The sequence below is a fragment of the Nicotiana sylvestris genome, chromosome 4 (assembly GCF_000393655.2).
Source record: "Nicotiana sylvestris chromosome 4, ASM39365v2, whole genome shotgun sequence".
NCBI classification, from domain to species: domain Eukaryota; kingdom Viridiplantae; phylum Streptophyta; class Magnoliopsida; order Solanales; family Solanaceae; genus Nicotiana; species Nicotiana sylvestris.
In genome coordinates, this window is record NC_091060.1 from 25,657,296 (window position 1) to 25,674,167 (window position 16,872).

The 16,872-nt window shown below is 38.8% G+C and overlaps 1 protein-coding gene across 4 annotated transcripts in view; it reads right to left on the minus strand.

The window, feature by feature from the left end:
* LOC104224351 (pre-mRNA-processing protein 40C) overlaps positions 1-16,872 on the minus strand; it is a 34,454-nt gene that overhangs the window by 4,608 nt on the left and 12,974 nt on the right. For 3 of the 4 annotated variants that reach the window (XM_070171847.1, XM_070171846.1, XM_070171845.1), the window contains exons 10-14: positions 11,141-11,224; positions 9,433-9,573; positions 4,568-4,674; positions 3,193-3,316; positions 2,093-2,236 (exon numbers count right to left, since the gene is read on the minus strand). In XM_070171847.1, coding sequence (XP_070027948.1) covers positions 2,093-2,236; positions 3,193-3,316; positions 4,568-4,674; positions 9,433-9,573; positions 11,141-11,224 — 600 coding nt within the window. Of the gene's footprint in view, positions 1-1,275; positions 1,387-2,092; positions 2,237-3,192; positions 3,317-4,567; positions 4,675-9,432; positions 9,574-11,140; positions 11,225-16,872 lie in introns of all 4 variants that reach the window. The other variant, XR_011406715.1, reaches the window with a different exon arrangement.

Sequence of the window (16,872 nt, forward strand, 5' to 3'; positions counted from 1 at the left end):
GAAAGTGAATGCAGAAAGTGTGAAAGATAAAGCAAAAATTTGTGATGCGTGATGGAGGGCGGATCGATAAGAGCGGGTTAAGAGGACTGGCAAAGCTTCTAAGTTGGGAAGCTTTGGAAGAGGCAAATCCCAAATTGGAAAGGGACTGGAAAATAAAGCGCTATATAATAGAGAACATAAGTTTAGATGGTATGTGTACTTCTACGCTCGACATGATGGAGTCAAGAGAAATCCGTGAGGTCTACCGAGTCAAAGCGAGCAATACGTATTATGGGCTTGAACTGTAACAAATATGATAGTTTACTAGATTTTCCCACATTACTAAAGGTATTTTCTGTTTTTAAAAGAAAAAACTTGCATACAAAATGTAAACGTCTCTATTAACGACAACATACAAATTTAACGTTAACTAACACCTAACCCCCTTTGACTAATTCTTTTTACCATAAAACACAAGAAAAACGTGTCTATATTCTAACGTGTGAAGCTGTAAAGGGTTGTTTTTTCATATTTTCTCAAGACAAATAAAATAAACCACTCAATTCTATATAAACCAACAGAAAGAAGATATGTCTGCATATCCATATCCTTGTCCGCCAGTATGGAGAGGGAAATATAGGTCTTCTTCCGAATTATGTGTTAGTGACTGGTGAGGAGGGTCAAGTTGTGATCCTGAAAACTCAATCAATCAATTATTCCTAAATCTCAAACTAGTTGGGTTCATCTATATCCTCTTATTTGACAATTTTTACAATGAGAGTCAACCTACCACAACCCTTCCTTTTCAAACGGACTTGAGACCAGCTATGCTTAGCAAAACTCAAAAAGCGGAGTTATAACGATGAAAACTAAGTAGACTAACTAAAAGACAAAACCATTGAGGTCTAAGGTTCACTTGTCAAGCTTGTACCAAGAACATTCAAATTTATTCACAAATAAAAAAGGAAAAACCTACTGCAATGCATATGCACAGAAAATTCCTCATCAAAAAAAAAAAGAACATATGCACAGAAAATAAATCTCAGATTGACATCAGCCCATCTAGTTTTCTAGATCACAGTGGCCATATCATGCAGAAAAGAAGGATTAGTATTTGCTTGAGTTAAACTTACTTCAATGGTAGACAAGCAAATGAAAGCCATGATTTTTCTTTTTTGGGATTCCCCCCCTCCCTTCCTCTCACATAAGACACCAACTCATCTAACACATCCCCTCTTCAAGTTATGCATTGCAAGAATTACATGTCATATAGTATATCATAAAAAGAAAGAACACCTGTTGTCCAGACAAATTTAAATCCTGCCACCCACACTCTCAAAGTCAAGGCCATAAATCTTCTGTAAAGAGATGCTCCACTTCTCCCCATTCCCCATCCTAAATAGGCATCTGAAAAGAAAAAGATGTCCCAGGAGGTTTAATGAGCACCCCACCTATGAGAATCTGATACCATGAAGCCTTACTATATGCATTTGACCATAGGCAATTGAATGTCCCCGTTAAGTATAAGATTTTAGGCGTTAGCGCCACTGAAAGCTCAAAGTCCCATATTAAAATGAAAGTGAACAGTCTTGTTTTCTATATCTTTGAGGGGTCAGAGAGAGAGAAGGAAATAGCTGCAGGTTAGAGTCAAATTTTAGGTTTTATCTGTACATTTTAAGTGCCAAACAAAAATTTACGGTATAACTAGTTACATGTCAAATAGGAAAAACATAAAAGCCCTATATTAGGGTTCGAGCCGTGGAAGCAGCCACTAATGCCTGCATTAGGGTAGGCTGTCTACATTATATCCACTAGGGTACGGCCTTTCCTGGAAACTGCGTGAATGCGAGATGCTTTGTGCACTGGGCTGCCCCCTTTTTTTAAACATAAAAGCCCTATATTAGAAAGAAAGTTAAGAGGTATCTAACCCCCCCCCCCCCCAAACACACACACACAGAGAAAGAGTTGACAAACCTAATATGAGATATCAGTATGATACCTTTGGAGTATCTAATTAATATTGATACAATAATATAACAAAAAAGGCAAGTAACAAGAAATCCTAAAACAAAGAAAAGTAAGGCCCCAAAGATGGAAGTAAGAGAATGCTCACCTCTTCATCATGTTTTGCTTTTGCAATTCGTGCAACTTCCTGTTCAGCAGCCTTGAGTTCCGATAGATACTCATTGAATAAAGCCTCTCTGTCCTCATGCTTAACAGACTTATAACGGGGATCATCTCTTAAGCTATCCTTTACCTAAAATCAGCAGAAAGTTGCAACTTAGGGAGGGAGAAAATATAGTTAATTGCATTTATCCAAGTAAAGGGGGAAAAGGAAAGCTTAAAGTAAACCACAAGGGAAACTTCAAGAACCATATCACCAAGTGAATTTTGGAAAGTTTAGCAGTTAGCACGACGACTTCCATTGGTTTCAAGGAGAGACATTATGCAGCTGAATGAGAAAATAAAACAATGTCCAAAATACAAATCATCTTTCTATCTTGTTGATTCGCAGACATGATATTCATCATCTGATTCAAATGGGAGCAATGTCGACATTTGAATTTTAATTTCTAATATTCTATTACTCCCTTTCATTCAGGTTGATGCTTGCTTGACCTCTGCTCACCTCTAAGATAAAAATATTGATCTAGGATGGTATATTAAATTGGAGCTTAAAATACGAAGTACATCCAAATAAGGGAAATTAAGTGGGGAAGTGAGAAGTGTGACCCTTAAACTTGTGATTATCATATAAAACAAATGGTGAGACATTCTGGTTTAGGAAAGACAGATATTATTTCGGCATTGCCCAACATAAAACCATGACATTTAATTGGAAACAACGGACTTCTTTTTCCAGAAAGTTTAGGAATTAGTGATAAATTTGATGACATCGTGGACTTTGAACCAATTGTAGTTCAACATGACATGAGTTTTGTGAAATGATGACCAACCGTATTAGTAAACATGAAGGGAGGTCTGTTAAGCAAATTAAATTGAAGATCAAGTGTAACAGAACTGAGAAATTAAAAAGCTGCAGGCCTCATATATTAGTCTATTTAGACTTGAACAATAAATATTATAAGTTTAATCTTAAATAGGCATGTCAATCCAGACCAAGCATTCAATTTGCAAGCAAGTAAAAAGATCTAAAAGGCAACTAGTTACATTGATATTTTCTTGGTATCACATCTCAACATATAAACCAACCTTTGACCACCGTGTATTTAAGGTAATATCTTCTCGTTCCCGAAGCATGGACTTGAACTGTGATATAGCAGCAGCACGTACAGCATAAGCTTTTTCTTGAGCTGCCTTCCTAAGCTGAAGCACCCTACACATTAAGTAGATTCTTGCCTAAACAACCAGCTCAGTAGGAAAAGAAATGGAAATCGAATCATCCTAGAAACAAAAGATGAAGAACAAATTAAGGCCAGTCAACAATTAAGATCAAAAGATTAAGTACGGCGATCAGTCTTCAACCGGTTAAGCACAGTCACAACACAGACTTGCACGAGCCAAAACAAAAACACGTTCACTTCACATTGAAATCTCTTTTGGTATACGCACCACTCCAACTCGTTAGATCATCAAAAAAAAAAAAGTGGAACACTTGCCCCCCCCCCCCAAAAAAAAAAAAGAACCCCACAAGGGGCAAAGCTATGCATGGTCAAGGTGGTCAGTTGAACAGCCTTCGCCAAAAATTATGCCGTGTACATAGGTCAAATGTTACTTTTAACTAATATATTATGGGTGCTAGAGAGGTTTCCATGAGAATGTAAAAAACAGAACCGTAGAAAACGGAATAAGGAACATGAAGACTCTAAAAGAATATATGGAATAATGAGAAAATTATACACAGAAGCTTACCAAGATTAGTAAAAGCCAAGAAGAAACACAGAGTAATTCTGCTGAAGTCTTTAACATAAAGAAGTCATATAGGTTATTTAGAGTGCTATTAAGCAACCTAATGGTAAAAGGTGATCCAGTGATCCACAAAGGTCAAAAAATTCCTTTATTTCATTACTCGCTGTCTCAAAAAATTTGGCCTGATTGGATTTGCAGGGAATCAGGAAAAAATTGCATATATCAAAATCGGAAAAAGAACCAGTACTGGACTCCAGATATGTGAAAACAAGGATGGCCACTATGGAAAGAGGGAATGATTTTTTGAAATGTCAAAATTAGAGGTTGCAATGGTATCACAAAATGATTACGATAATATAAAGTAGTAGAATTTGTTTACACAATCAAGACGTCCATTTAACAAGATCAATCAAGTATCCAATGATTGAAAAAAGGGGGAAGTAAGTTGCATTCTCCCTGTAAATGCTTCACAGCACATTCTTGTTGCTGGATATTTCAATGCATTATCTTTAACAATCAAAAAGAGAAAAAGGGGGGAGAAGGAGAGGGGGGGGGGGATGTTAACTTTTTTCTAAACTAGGGAAAGGGTAATACTAGAAATGGTGCAGTAAATTCGAAAAAGAATCACTTGTTAAGGCTAATATCAGAAAACATAGTAGGAAATAAGTGACATCAGAACTAGTAAATCTAAACCAAGATTGGAACAGTTGACTAATACCTCTCATTCAGCAGCACTTCTCTATCCTTTCGATCTAAGGACTCAAAGCGTGAATCATGACCCCATTTCTTTTTGAATGATTGATAATCTGTGTCCTCGTTGATATCCTGAACATAAGTAAAATAATCAGCAAGTAATGTAAGGCCCTAAAGTTATAGATCATGTTCCAACAAAAAGTTCAGCTTTAATTGGAAACTGTGAGAAGGAACAGGAGAAAATATGATATATTGATATTGTGTGTTCAATACAATACAAGAGGTCCTTATTTATAGTTATACCATACAAGGACATACTACTCCTATTTCAATGTGGGACAAGACTACATTATGTGCATATCTAACACTCACCCTCAAGCCAGTACATACACATCATATGTACCAAGCTTGTTACACATGTAACTAATACGAGAATCAGTAAGAGACTTGGTGAAAATATCTGCTAGTTGATCATTCGACTTTACAAACTTTGTAACAATATCTCCTGAAAATATTTTTTCTCTGACAAAGTGACAGTCAATCTCAATGTGTTTAGTCCTCTCATGGAACACCGGATTTGACGCAATATGAAGAGCAGCTTGGTTATCACACACTAGTTCCATCCTGCTGATTTCTCCGAACTTTAACTCCTTGAGCAACTGCTTGACCCAAACTAACTCACACGTTGCCATAGCCATGGCCCGATATTCGGCTTCGGGGCTAGATCGAGCAACTACATTCTGTTTCTTGCTCTTCCACGAGACCAAATTACCTCCTACTAGAACACAATATCCAGATGTAGATCGTCTATCAAAAGGTGATCCTGCCCAATCAGCATTTGTGTAACCAACAATCTGTTCGTGGCCTCCACCTACGAATAGTAATCCTTTGCCTGGAGCTGACTTTATATACCGAAGAATACGAACAACTGCATCCCAGTGACTATCACAGGGAAAATCCATAAACTGACTTACAACACTCACCGGAAAAGAAATGTCAGGTCTCGTCACTGTGAGGTAATTCAATTTTCCAACCAACCTCCTATATCTCGTAGGGTCTCTAAGAGGTTCCCCCTGTCCAGGCAGAAGCTTAGCATTCGGATCCATAGGAGAATCAATAGGTCTGCAACCCATCATTCCAGTCTCCTCAAGAATGTCTAAGGCATACTTCCGCTATGAAATAACAATACCTGAGCTAGACTGAGCAACCTCAATACCTAGAAAATACTTCAGACTGCCCAGATCCTTAGTTTGGAAGTGCTCAAAGAGATGTTTCTTCAGATTAGTAATACCATCCTGATCGTTGCCAGTAATAACAATATCATCAACATAAACCACCAGATAAATACACAGATTCGGAGCAGAATGCCAATAAAACACAGAGTGATCAGCCTCACTACGAGTCATGCCGAACTCCTGAATAATTGTGCTGAACTCCTAAATAATTATGGACTGTTTCAAACCATATAATGACCTGCGCAATCTGCATACACAACCACTAAACTCCCCCTGAGCAACAAAACCAGGTGGTTGCTCCATATAAACTTTCTCGTCAAGATCACCGTGGAGAAAAGCATTCTTAATGTCTAACTGATAAAGAGGCCAATGACGTACAACAGCCATGGAAAAAAAAAAGACGAACATATGCTACTTTAGCCACGGGAGAGAAAGTATCACTATAATCAAGCCCAAAAATCTGAGTATATCCTTTTGCAACAAGACAAGCCTTAAGCCGATCAACCTGGCCATCCGGACTGACTTTGACTGCATAAACCCAACGACAACCAACAGTAGACTTACCTGCACGAAGAGGAATAAGCTCTCAAGTGTCACTCGCATGTAAAGCAGACATCCCGTCAATCATAGTCTGTCGCCATCCAGGTTGAGATAGTGCCTCACCTATAGACTTAGGAATAGAAACAGTGGACAAAGAAGATATAAAAGCATAATGAGGTGACGACAAACGATGATAACTTAGACCAACATAGTGAGGATTACGATTAAGTGTGGACCGTACACCTTTGCGGAGTGCAATTGGTTGACTAAGAGGAGACAAGTCCGCAGTAGGTGCAGAATCTGATGCAGGACGTGAATCACCTGGGCCTGATGCTGGATGTGGACGACGATGATAAGTCAAGAGTGTTGGAGCTGCAGAAGGTTGAACTGGATTATGTGGAGGAACTGGACCTATAGGTGATGGAACTGGAGCTATAGATGGTGGAACAGGAGCTATAGATGGTGGAGCTGGAGATGTAGAGGAAGATGGATGGGAGATAGTGACTGAATCTCCAAAAGAAGAGACTGGTAGTACCTCAGAAATATTTAAGTGATTACCTGGACCTATGAAGTATGATTGGGTTTCAAAAAAGGTAACATCAGCTGACATAAGGTACCGCTGGAGGTCAGGAGAATAGCATCGATACCCTTTTTGCGTTCTCGAGAAACCAAGAAATACGTACTTAAGAGCACGGGGAGCTAACTTATCTGTTCCTGTTATGGACAAAACAAGTGCTTCCAAAGACACGGGGTGGAAGAGAGAACAAAGGTAAGTGGGGAAACATGACAAAGAATGGAACTTGGTTCTGGATAGCTGAAAATGGCATACGATTAATAAGATAGCAAGATGTAAGAACTGCATCCCCCAAAAACGCAACGGAGCATGAGATTGTATGAGTAGGGTACGAGCAGTTTCAATAAGATGTCTATTCTTTCTTTCAGCTACCCCATTTTGTTGAGATGCGTACGGATAAGATGTTTGATGAATAATCCCATGAGATTTCATAAACTGCTGAAATGGGGAAGACAAATACTCTCGGACATTATCAATACGAAATGTGCGAATAGAAACCCCAAATTAATTTTGAATTTCAGCGTGAAAAATAGAAAACAACTCAGATCGATTTTTTATCAAATATATCCAGGTGCACCTAGAATAGTCATCAATGAAACTGACAAAGTAGCGGAATCCTAATGTAGAACTGACCCGACTAGGACCCCAAACATCTGAATGGACTAAAGTAAAAGGTGACTCTACTCGATTATCAATACGTCGAGAGAAATGGGAGCGAGTATGCTTACCGAGCTGACATGACTCACACTCTAGAGCTGACAAGTGAGATAAACCAGGTACCATTTTCTGAAGTTTTGACAAACTGGAATGTCCCAACCGTTTATGTAATAAAGTTGGTGAATCAGTAACAGGACAAGTTGGTGATGGAAGACAAGATGTGAGTCCATATGATTTAGCAAGGATAAGGTAATAAAGTCCATTTGATTCACGCCCGGTACCAATGATCCTCCATGTACTGCGTTCCTGTATAAAAACATGATCATCAAGAAATAAAACGGCACATTTAAGTGATTTGGCTAGGCGACTAACAACTATGAGATTAAAAGGACTATTAGGGACATAAAGAACTGAATCTAAAGGTAAGGAAGGAATTGGGCTTGCTTGACCTATTGCAGTTGCCATGGTTTGAGACCCATTGGCCATTGTGACTCTTGGAAGAGATTGAGAATATGAAATAGTAGTGAAAAGAGATTTGTTACCAGAAATATGATCTAATGCACCTGAATCAATGACCCAAGACTCAAGAGGATGAAGATTGAGAGACACAAGTCACGCTATTACCTGTTTGAACAACGGAAGCTATCTCATAAGATGTCTGCTTACCATGTCTGCTTACCTGCTTTGTATTGAAGAAACTCAAATAATCCGCTAAAGAAACCATCCGACTATTCGAAATATCGGCTCCCATGTCGCCACAATTAATAGTAGTAGGGTTAACTTGAAATAGTGAAAATTAGTAACTCATTTGGGAAAACTGAAGAAATCACTAAGAAACACTATTTCTGCGCCGGAAACTTAACATTGTTCAGCGTGAAAAACACTGTTCATGCCAGAAATACTGTAGCAACCGGAAAAAATTCAAAGTGGTCGGAATGAAATAAAAACAGTAGAGGTAGGATCGGAATTACCAGACGACCCAACTATTCTGAAGAAACTTTTTCAAAAAAATGGCCGGCAATCCACTTCTGAAATCACTGTTCACGTCGGAAAAATATAAAAGTGGACTGAATTTGGTGTAACCTGGATGGGTAGGCTCGGAATTGCAAGGGGAATAATCTGTCCTGAAGAATCGTCGCCAAAAAATGGCCGCAAGGTAGCCCACGCGGCGTCGGAACTTTGCCGGAAAAGTTTCTTCCGACAGCTACAGTACCGCCGGAGATTTTCACTGGGGTTTGGTCGCCGGACAGTGACTAATCTTGTGGTAGTGTTGGATTTTGCACAACACTGACCGAGACAAAGCAGAAGCAAAACAACTTTGAAAAATCGCCGGAAAAAAGGGTTCCGGTGACTGATTTCACTTCCCGGAATCGCTGGAATTTATGCACATCGATAAATCTCTCATGATAGCTCTGATACCATGTGAGAAGGCACGTGAGAAAATATGATATATTGATATTGTGTGTTCAATACAATACAAGAGGTCCTTATTTATAACTATACTATACAAGGACATACTACTCCTATTCCAATGTGGGACAAGACTACATTATGTACATATCTAACAGAAACAATTTACTCCCTTCACCCTCAAGTGAATATTTACTTTTCCAAAGAAAGCTATATCATTTATCACAATAAACCAAACTGTTTATGATGCTTTCATGATTTAATATCTCCATCTCAGATTCACCTTTTAACCTTAAATTAACAAAGTTTTAATCATGCCAAGTAGAAATTGGGCACTTGACTACCTTAAACAGTTTTAATCATGCCAAGTAGAAATTAGACAGACATTCAACTGTGACACATAAGAACTAGTGGAAATATATTGTGAGATTACATCTGAAAAGAACTAAAGAGCGCTTAAGTAACAAGATAAACCTCCTTTGCTTCTTCCAGTAAATGCTTGAAGCCCTCCACTGCAGCTTTCTGTGCTGCCCGTTTCTCCTTCCTTTCTTCGTCCGCACGTGTCTTGACATAATGCTCAAACAGAGCTTTTCTAGCACTGTAACTTGGAATAGCCTGGACAAGGAGACCCGCTATTTAGGAAAGCAATGAAGAGAGCACCACAAACAAGAGATGGAAAAAACATTTAGTAACATGATATGTGCATGAATGACTATATGGCAGCTTTGAACCTGGAAGAGGATATACATACATCATGAACAGACCATATAGTTACTCTCAGAACAAGAGACAAGATCTCAGAAAAGTTATTAGCTTGCAGATAATCGATGAAAACAACATAATTTTGGTTAGTGTCCCGCATTAGTCCAGGATATGGGTTGTAGTCTCCTCATATGGTATTAGGCAACCCTCGCCTCATGAGCTAGATTTTGAGGTTGAGTTAGGCTTAAGATCCACTTTCTTAACATAGTATCACCATATCAGAGCCAAACCGTCCCTATCCCAGATTCCCAGGTTTATCCAATTTTGGGCCTTGATGTTTTGTTATCCATGCTACAAATGTCCAGCCCTGGACGTTTGGGGAGTGTTAGTGTCCCATGTCGGTTGAAGTTATGGGTCGTAATCTCCTTATCTAAGAACCAAAAAGCTCATCAGCCCAGGGGAAAGTGCATGGCATGACCTAGTTTGATCCCAGAAAGACCTTTTGGAAAAATGACTGGCAAACTGACAACTGATTGCATCTTCCATGTATAAGGGTAAAGATGTACTTTTCTAATAAGACAAGTAATACATGTCCGAGAGCTTCTTTATAGAAGCAGAAGGTAATTTCATTATTTAGACCAGGAAAAATTCTTTGTTATGTACATCTTTCACTTTTTTCCTTTTTTTTTTGAGGTTATGTACAGCTTTCACTTTGCACCAAGAAACTAAGAAGATGCATTCATTATCAGTTTGAAAATTCAAAAGCCTCGATGTCTCTATCAGTTTGAAAGAGAGACACATACAAGGCTACAAGCCTACAATCACAAATTTTGACAATAATGTATTGGTATAGTATTCTCAACAACTGAGATGCACTTTCTTCACATGGGTACACTGTACTCGGGAAGACTGCAATGTTAAGAAAATTCCAGGATCATCCTCCTCCAATCCATTTAAAGCAATAGGCCACAGCTACCCTTTTTTAGGGTTGTGAATAGGCCTCATCTACCATAAAGAATGGAAATGAGCCAATTTTTCATTTAACTTGTAGCTTTCTTGGAGATAGGTTGTCCTCCACATATCCTACTCCTTTTTAATCTCACTTTTAAAATTTTGGTTTGTACACACCAAAATTCTGCCTACTTTGAATGACTAACAGCTTTTGTTAGAATAGTAAGGACCTTCTAGTTAAATGGATAATATAACCAAATTCTGAACCACCTAGTACCTAAAGCTAAGCTATTCATTCCCCTACAGCTACCACATACAACCCAAGAAAGCACTGCATTCCTTGAGGATGGAAGCACAAAATATTTCTAAAAGGACATTCAGTTGGCTGATGCAGGAAACTAGAGACATTAATTCACAAAAATAAGTTCATGCAATGTAGGAAATGTACGATTTATAGAGATAAACCTGTCTTTTAGGAGGTGAAGAAAAGGCCACTAAGTCCCACATAAAGTCTTTAGTTTCAACGAACCTTAAAGCGTGGATCAAACACTATCTTCGGTAATTCCTTCTCCCACTTTGAGAATGGTGCTACCCCACGTTCCTTCAGCATCTCCTGTAAATTTCACATGCACGGGATACATTTAGAACCAAAAGAACAAGACTCACAAGACAAAGATTCGATTGCAAAGCAAGAGACAAAATGATGATATGCACAAAAACCATCTTCAGGGTACTTACAGCAAAGAAGCTGAAGCTAATTGAATAACAATAAAGGAACCATTGGAGGGTGCCAATGGACCTCGAACTTTTCCGAAGTTATAATCAATTTAAAAGCATAAAGTATAAACCAGGTACTTTTAGCATTCACATTCACTTCGGGCCCAAGACTTTAAGGTCATGGCTTGCTATCAAACACAGGAAGCAACATCAGAAGATAGTTCTGATTAAGTTTGTGAATAACTATAAAAAACCTAGATGGTTGCAATGAATGACTACCTCTTTTGAATTCACCAAGTGTATGTTTGGATGGAACGAACGGCAAAGAAAGAAAGGAGAAGATACAAAAGATACTAATTGTTTTGTGTCTAAGTATCTGTTAGATTGTATTATAGTTATATAAATAAGCCTAGTTACACATGGAATAGGAATAGAATACGTATTGTCATTGTTATAAATAGGGGTCCTTGTATTACAATTAAAGTACATCAATAATATAAATCTCTCATGTATTATTTCTCACATGGTATCAGAGCGTGGGTGAGGCACATCCGGGAAAGTCAGACAGTAGACGTGTGTCAATTTCCGGCGACTTTCTAATGTAGATTTACGTCAAATCAATTTCTACTGGTGTTGTGTGAAAACCAACACCACCACAAGGTCCCCAAGCCCCCGGCGACCAAACCCCCACAAGAATCCTCGTCAGTAGAGGCCTCACGCACTCTCACGCGCCGATCGAAGACAATTTTTTGCAGCGACATCTGGTCCACTCGCCGGAGCGTGGGACCTTTTGTCGGACGTAAGATGTTTCTAGTTCGTACACTCGCTGGACTTCCTAATGACCTTGATTGAGTACACGACCAGATTTTGCCTAGTCCCTATGTCCCTACTCAATAACGCCGCCTTGCTGCAGCGGCCAGTCATATAGTGATCTTATCACAAACAGCTGACTCCTCTGTTCTCGCATCACAAACAGTGGAAAATCAGGCATCTCAGCAGGGAGAAAACACGAGGAGGAGGTCATTTTGGAAGGACTCGACCCAGGTGTTCTTATTGTAATAAGCTTGGAGCCTTGGACACACCCATAAGATGTGTTACTCTTTGCATGGTCAACCATCTAAAAATGCTCATGTTGCTCAAACTGATACCGCAAGTAACCATGGATTTTCTTTATCTAAAAGGGAATATAATAAGTTCCTTCAGTATCGAGCAAGTTGTTGGTAATTCCTTTGCTTACGTTTCCCAGTCTACTAACTGTGGGTCATGGAGTTAGGCGCCTCTAATCATATTTCTGGTCATAGGTCACTTTTGTCAAATATTGTTTATTTACGGTCTCTTCCCAATGTTACTTTAGCTAATGGAGTCCAAACAAAAGCAAAAGTAGTTGGACAAGCTAATCCCTTATCCTTTGTCACTTTAGATTATGTTCTTAATGTCCCTGGCTGTCATTTTAGTCTTGCATCTGTCAGTCGGTTGACTCATGCCTCCATTATGGTATATATTTTATTGATGACTCTTTTGTTATGCAGGACAGCAGTACAGGACAGAAGATTGGCACAGGGCATGAATCACAAAGCCTTTACTATCTTGACTCACTCAATCCTTCCATAGCATATCCAGTTACAGATCCTCCATACCTAATTCATAGACGTTTAGGACATCCGAGTTTATCCAAGCTTCAGAAGATGGTGCCTAGTTGTCTACATTAGATTGTGAGTCATGTCAACTTAGGAAACATACCCAAGCCACCTTTTTGCATAATGTTGAGAGTCGTGCAGAGTCTGTCCAAGCCACCATGTCAACATAAGTTCATTCTTATATATGGGGTCCTAGTAGAGTCATTCCACCTTAGGATTTCGTTATTTTGTTAGTTTCATTAATGATTACTCAAAATGCACTTGGATTTCCTAATGAAAGATCGTTCTGAGTTGTTTTCTATATTTCAGAGTTTTTGTGCTGAAATAAAAATCAGTTGGCTTTTCTATTCGCATCTTTCGCAATAATAATGCCTTAGAATACTTGTCCTCTCAATTTCACGGCTTTACTTTACCTTTTCTGACCACCTTGATATATCTTAGGTCTTACCTATACAGACTCTTGAGGAGTTTACTGCAGCTCCTTCTACACCTTCCGACTTCAGCCATAGAAGTCTTACCCATACCAACCATTGAGGAATCTAGTATTGCTCCTCCTAGACACCAAGGCACAGGAACACCACTTTTGACTTATCATCGCGTCTGCATCGAGCATCAGGCCCAGCTGATTCACGTCCTCAACCTGACCCTGCTCCTACTACGAACTTGTCTCCTTATAGTCCACTGATTGCGCTTCAAAAAGGTATATGATCCACACTTAATCCTAATCCACATTATGTCGGTTTAAGTTATCATCGTCTGTCATCACTCTATTATGCCTTTATATCTTCTTTGTCCTCTGTTTCTATCCCGAAGTCTAGAAGTGAAGCATTGTCTCATCCAGGATGGCAACTATGATTGACGAGATGTCTACTTTACATGCGAGTGGTACTTGGGAGCTTGTTCCTTTCCTTCAGGTAAATCTATTGTTAGTTGTCGTTGGGTTTATGCATTCAAAGTTGGTCCGGATAGCCAGATTGATGGGCTTAAGGCCCGCCATGTTGTCAAATGGTACACTCGGATATTTTAGGCTTGATCACAATGATACTTCTCTCCCGTGGCTAAAATAGCATTAGTCCATCTCTTTTTATCCATGGTTGTTGTTCGCCATTGGCCTCTTTATCAATTGGATATTAAGAATGCTTTTCTTCATGGTAATCGTGAGGATGAAGTTAATATAGAGCAACCATCAGGTTTTGTTGCTAAGGAAGAGTGTAGTAGCCGGGTATGTCGATGCGTCGGTCACTCTATGGTCTTAAAAATCTCATCAAGCCTGGTTTGATAAGTTCAACACAGTTATTCAGGAGTTTGGCATAATTCAAAGTGAAGCTGATCACTTTGCGTTATATAGGCATTCTGCTTCAAATCTCTGTATTTATTTGGTAGTTTATGTTGACAATATTGTCATTACTGGCAATGATCAGGAAGGTATTACTAAGTTGAAGTAACATCTCTTTCAGCACTTTAAGACTAAGAATCTAGGCAGATTAAAATATTTTCTAAGCATTAAGGTTGCTTAGTCTAGGTCAGGTATTGTGATCTCACAACGGAAGTATGTCGTAGACATTCTTGAGGAGACAAGAACAGGTCGTAGACCCGTTGACACTCCTATGGATCCAAATTCTAAACTTCAGCCAGGACAAAGGGAGCCGTTTAGTGATCCTGCGAGATATAGGCGGTTGATTGGTAAGTTAAATTACCTCAGAGTGACTAGACCTGACATTTCCTTTCCTGTCAAAGTTGTAAATCAGTTTATGGATTCTCCCTGTGATAGTCATAGTCATTGGGATGCAGTTGTCCAAATTCTCTAGTATATCAAGTCATCCCTAGGGAAAGAATTATTGTTTGAGGATCGAGGCCATGAGCAGATCGTTGGATGCTTAAATGCTAATTAGGTAGGATCACCTTCTGATAGACGTTCTACGTCCAGATATTGTGTTGTAGTAGGAGGTAATTTGTTGTCTTGGAAGAGTAAGAAACACAATGTGGTCATGCGGTCTAGTTCAGAGGCAAAATATCGAGCAATGGCATGGCAACATGTGAGCTAGTTTGGATCAAACAGTTGCTCAAGGAGTTGAAATTTGGTGAAGTCAACCAGATGGAACTTGTGTGCGATAATCAAGCCGCCCTTCATATTGCATCAAATCAGATGTTCCATAGGAGAACTGAACACATTGAGATTGATTATCACTTCGTCGGAGAAAAGATACTCTCAGGAGATATTGCTGCAAAATTTGTGAAGTTGAATGATCAGCTTGAATATTTTCACCAATTACCTCATTGGTCCTCATATTAGTTACGTATGTAACAAGCTCGGTACATGTGATATGTATGCACCGGCTTGAGGGGGAGTGTTAAGATTGTATTATAATTATGTAAATAAGCATAGTCCCACATGAAATAGGAATAGAGTATGTATTGTGTATTGTTATAAATAGGGGTGCTTGTATTACAATTAAAGTACATCAATAATATAATTTTCCAGTGTATTATTTCTCACAATATCTAACCATCCCATTTCTGCCCATTCATCACTTCTTCTTTTTTTCATAAGGTGGTGTCCGGTCCATTCCTTTCCACGCAGATACAAAAAATAAATAGTTTCCATTCTATTCCACTCAGAAGTAACAAATAAGTCATCAAGCACGACCATTCGAATTAAAGAATGTAATTTTGTCTCTGCCTCAGCCAGGAGGATTTATGGTCGTCCCAAGTACACCAATAACCAGTTTGGAACTCAATTTGCCAACAAATTTGACGTAGATAAAACATGCCATGATAGTTGAATCCCAACTTACAACAAATAACAAAAAAGATAAATCAAGCACCTCAGTTAATAATTAAAGTATTTATGTTCCAAAACTAGGAAGATGGCATGTTCTACTATAAGAAATGCTTTTATGTCCCAAAAGCAAGCTGTAATAGTAGGAAGCTTGAATTCTTATAAGGTTTTCTATTTTTTGGTATACTTCTTGTATACAGGCATGTTCTAGCCCTTTTGTTTAATGAAATTTTATTACTTTACCCGGGAAGAAAACTGTAGGAAACTTGAAAGAATATGTATCTATGCCAGAAAGCTAAAATTAAAATCAAGAGTTATCATATTATGAAGGACAATAGCATCAAAAATATTATACCCCAAATATAACTCCATGAGGATGTTGGAAAGCAAGCCCCCAGGGGGGTGTGGGTGTGTGTTGGGGGAGGGGGGGGTTCCTAAGTAGTATTGCAGGACACAAGTCCCCTATTTTGGTAGCGTAATTTCAGTGTAGAACAGGTATACTCCCTCCATTTCATTTTATGAGCAATGTTAAAAAGAGAGCTCTTGAAAAGAGAGTTGAACACAGGAAATAAATAAGCAGTGGAAATACAACATGGACATCTGCAAATGTATCTCAGATTCCCAAAAGAGGTCATATGCATAGAAGATTTGCAGAGTTTTTATAGAAAAGCAAGGGAGCAAACATAAATTATACACCTCAAAATATTAAGCTCATCATCAAACCTTAAGCTCCAGGAAGGAAATGATTGATCAGTGGCCCTGGAAACTAATTTGGAGGACAAAAATGCCTCCAAAGGTCAGTGCTTTTTGCTGGATAACCCTAAATGGAGCATGCCTAACCCATGACAATCTCATCCGAAGGGGTTTTCAGCTTGCTAGCAGATGCTACATGTGCCAAAGCAACTCTGAAACAATCAACCATTTATTTCTTCACTGTCCAGTTGCAACAGACATATGGTCCATGTTTCTTTCACTTTTTGGTTTGCGTTGGACAATGCCATGCAGTGTCAAGGAAGTTTTTGTGAGTTGGAGTTCATGGAAAGTTGAGAAGTCCATCAAGAAAATCTGATCTATGGTTCCTGCTGCTATTTTTTGGTGCTTATGGACACAAAGGAATCAAAGATGCTT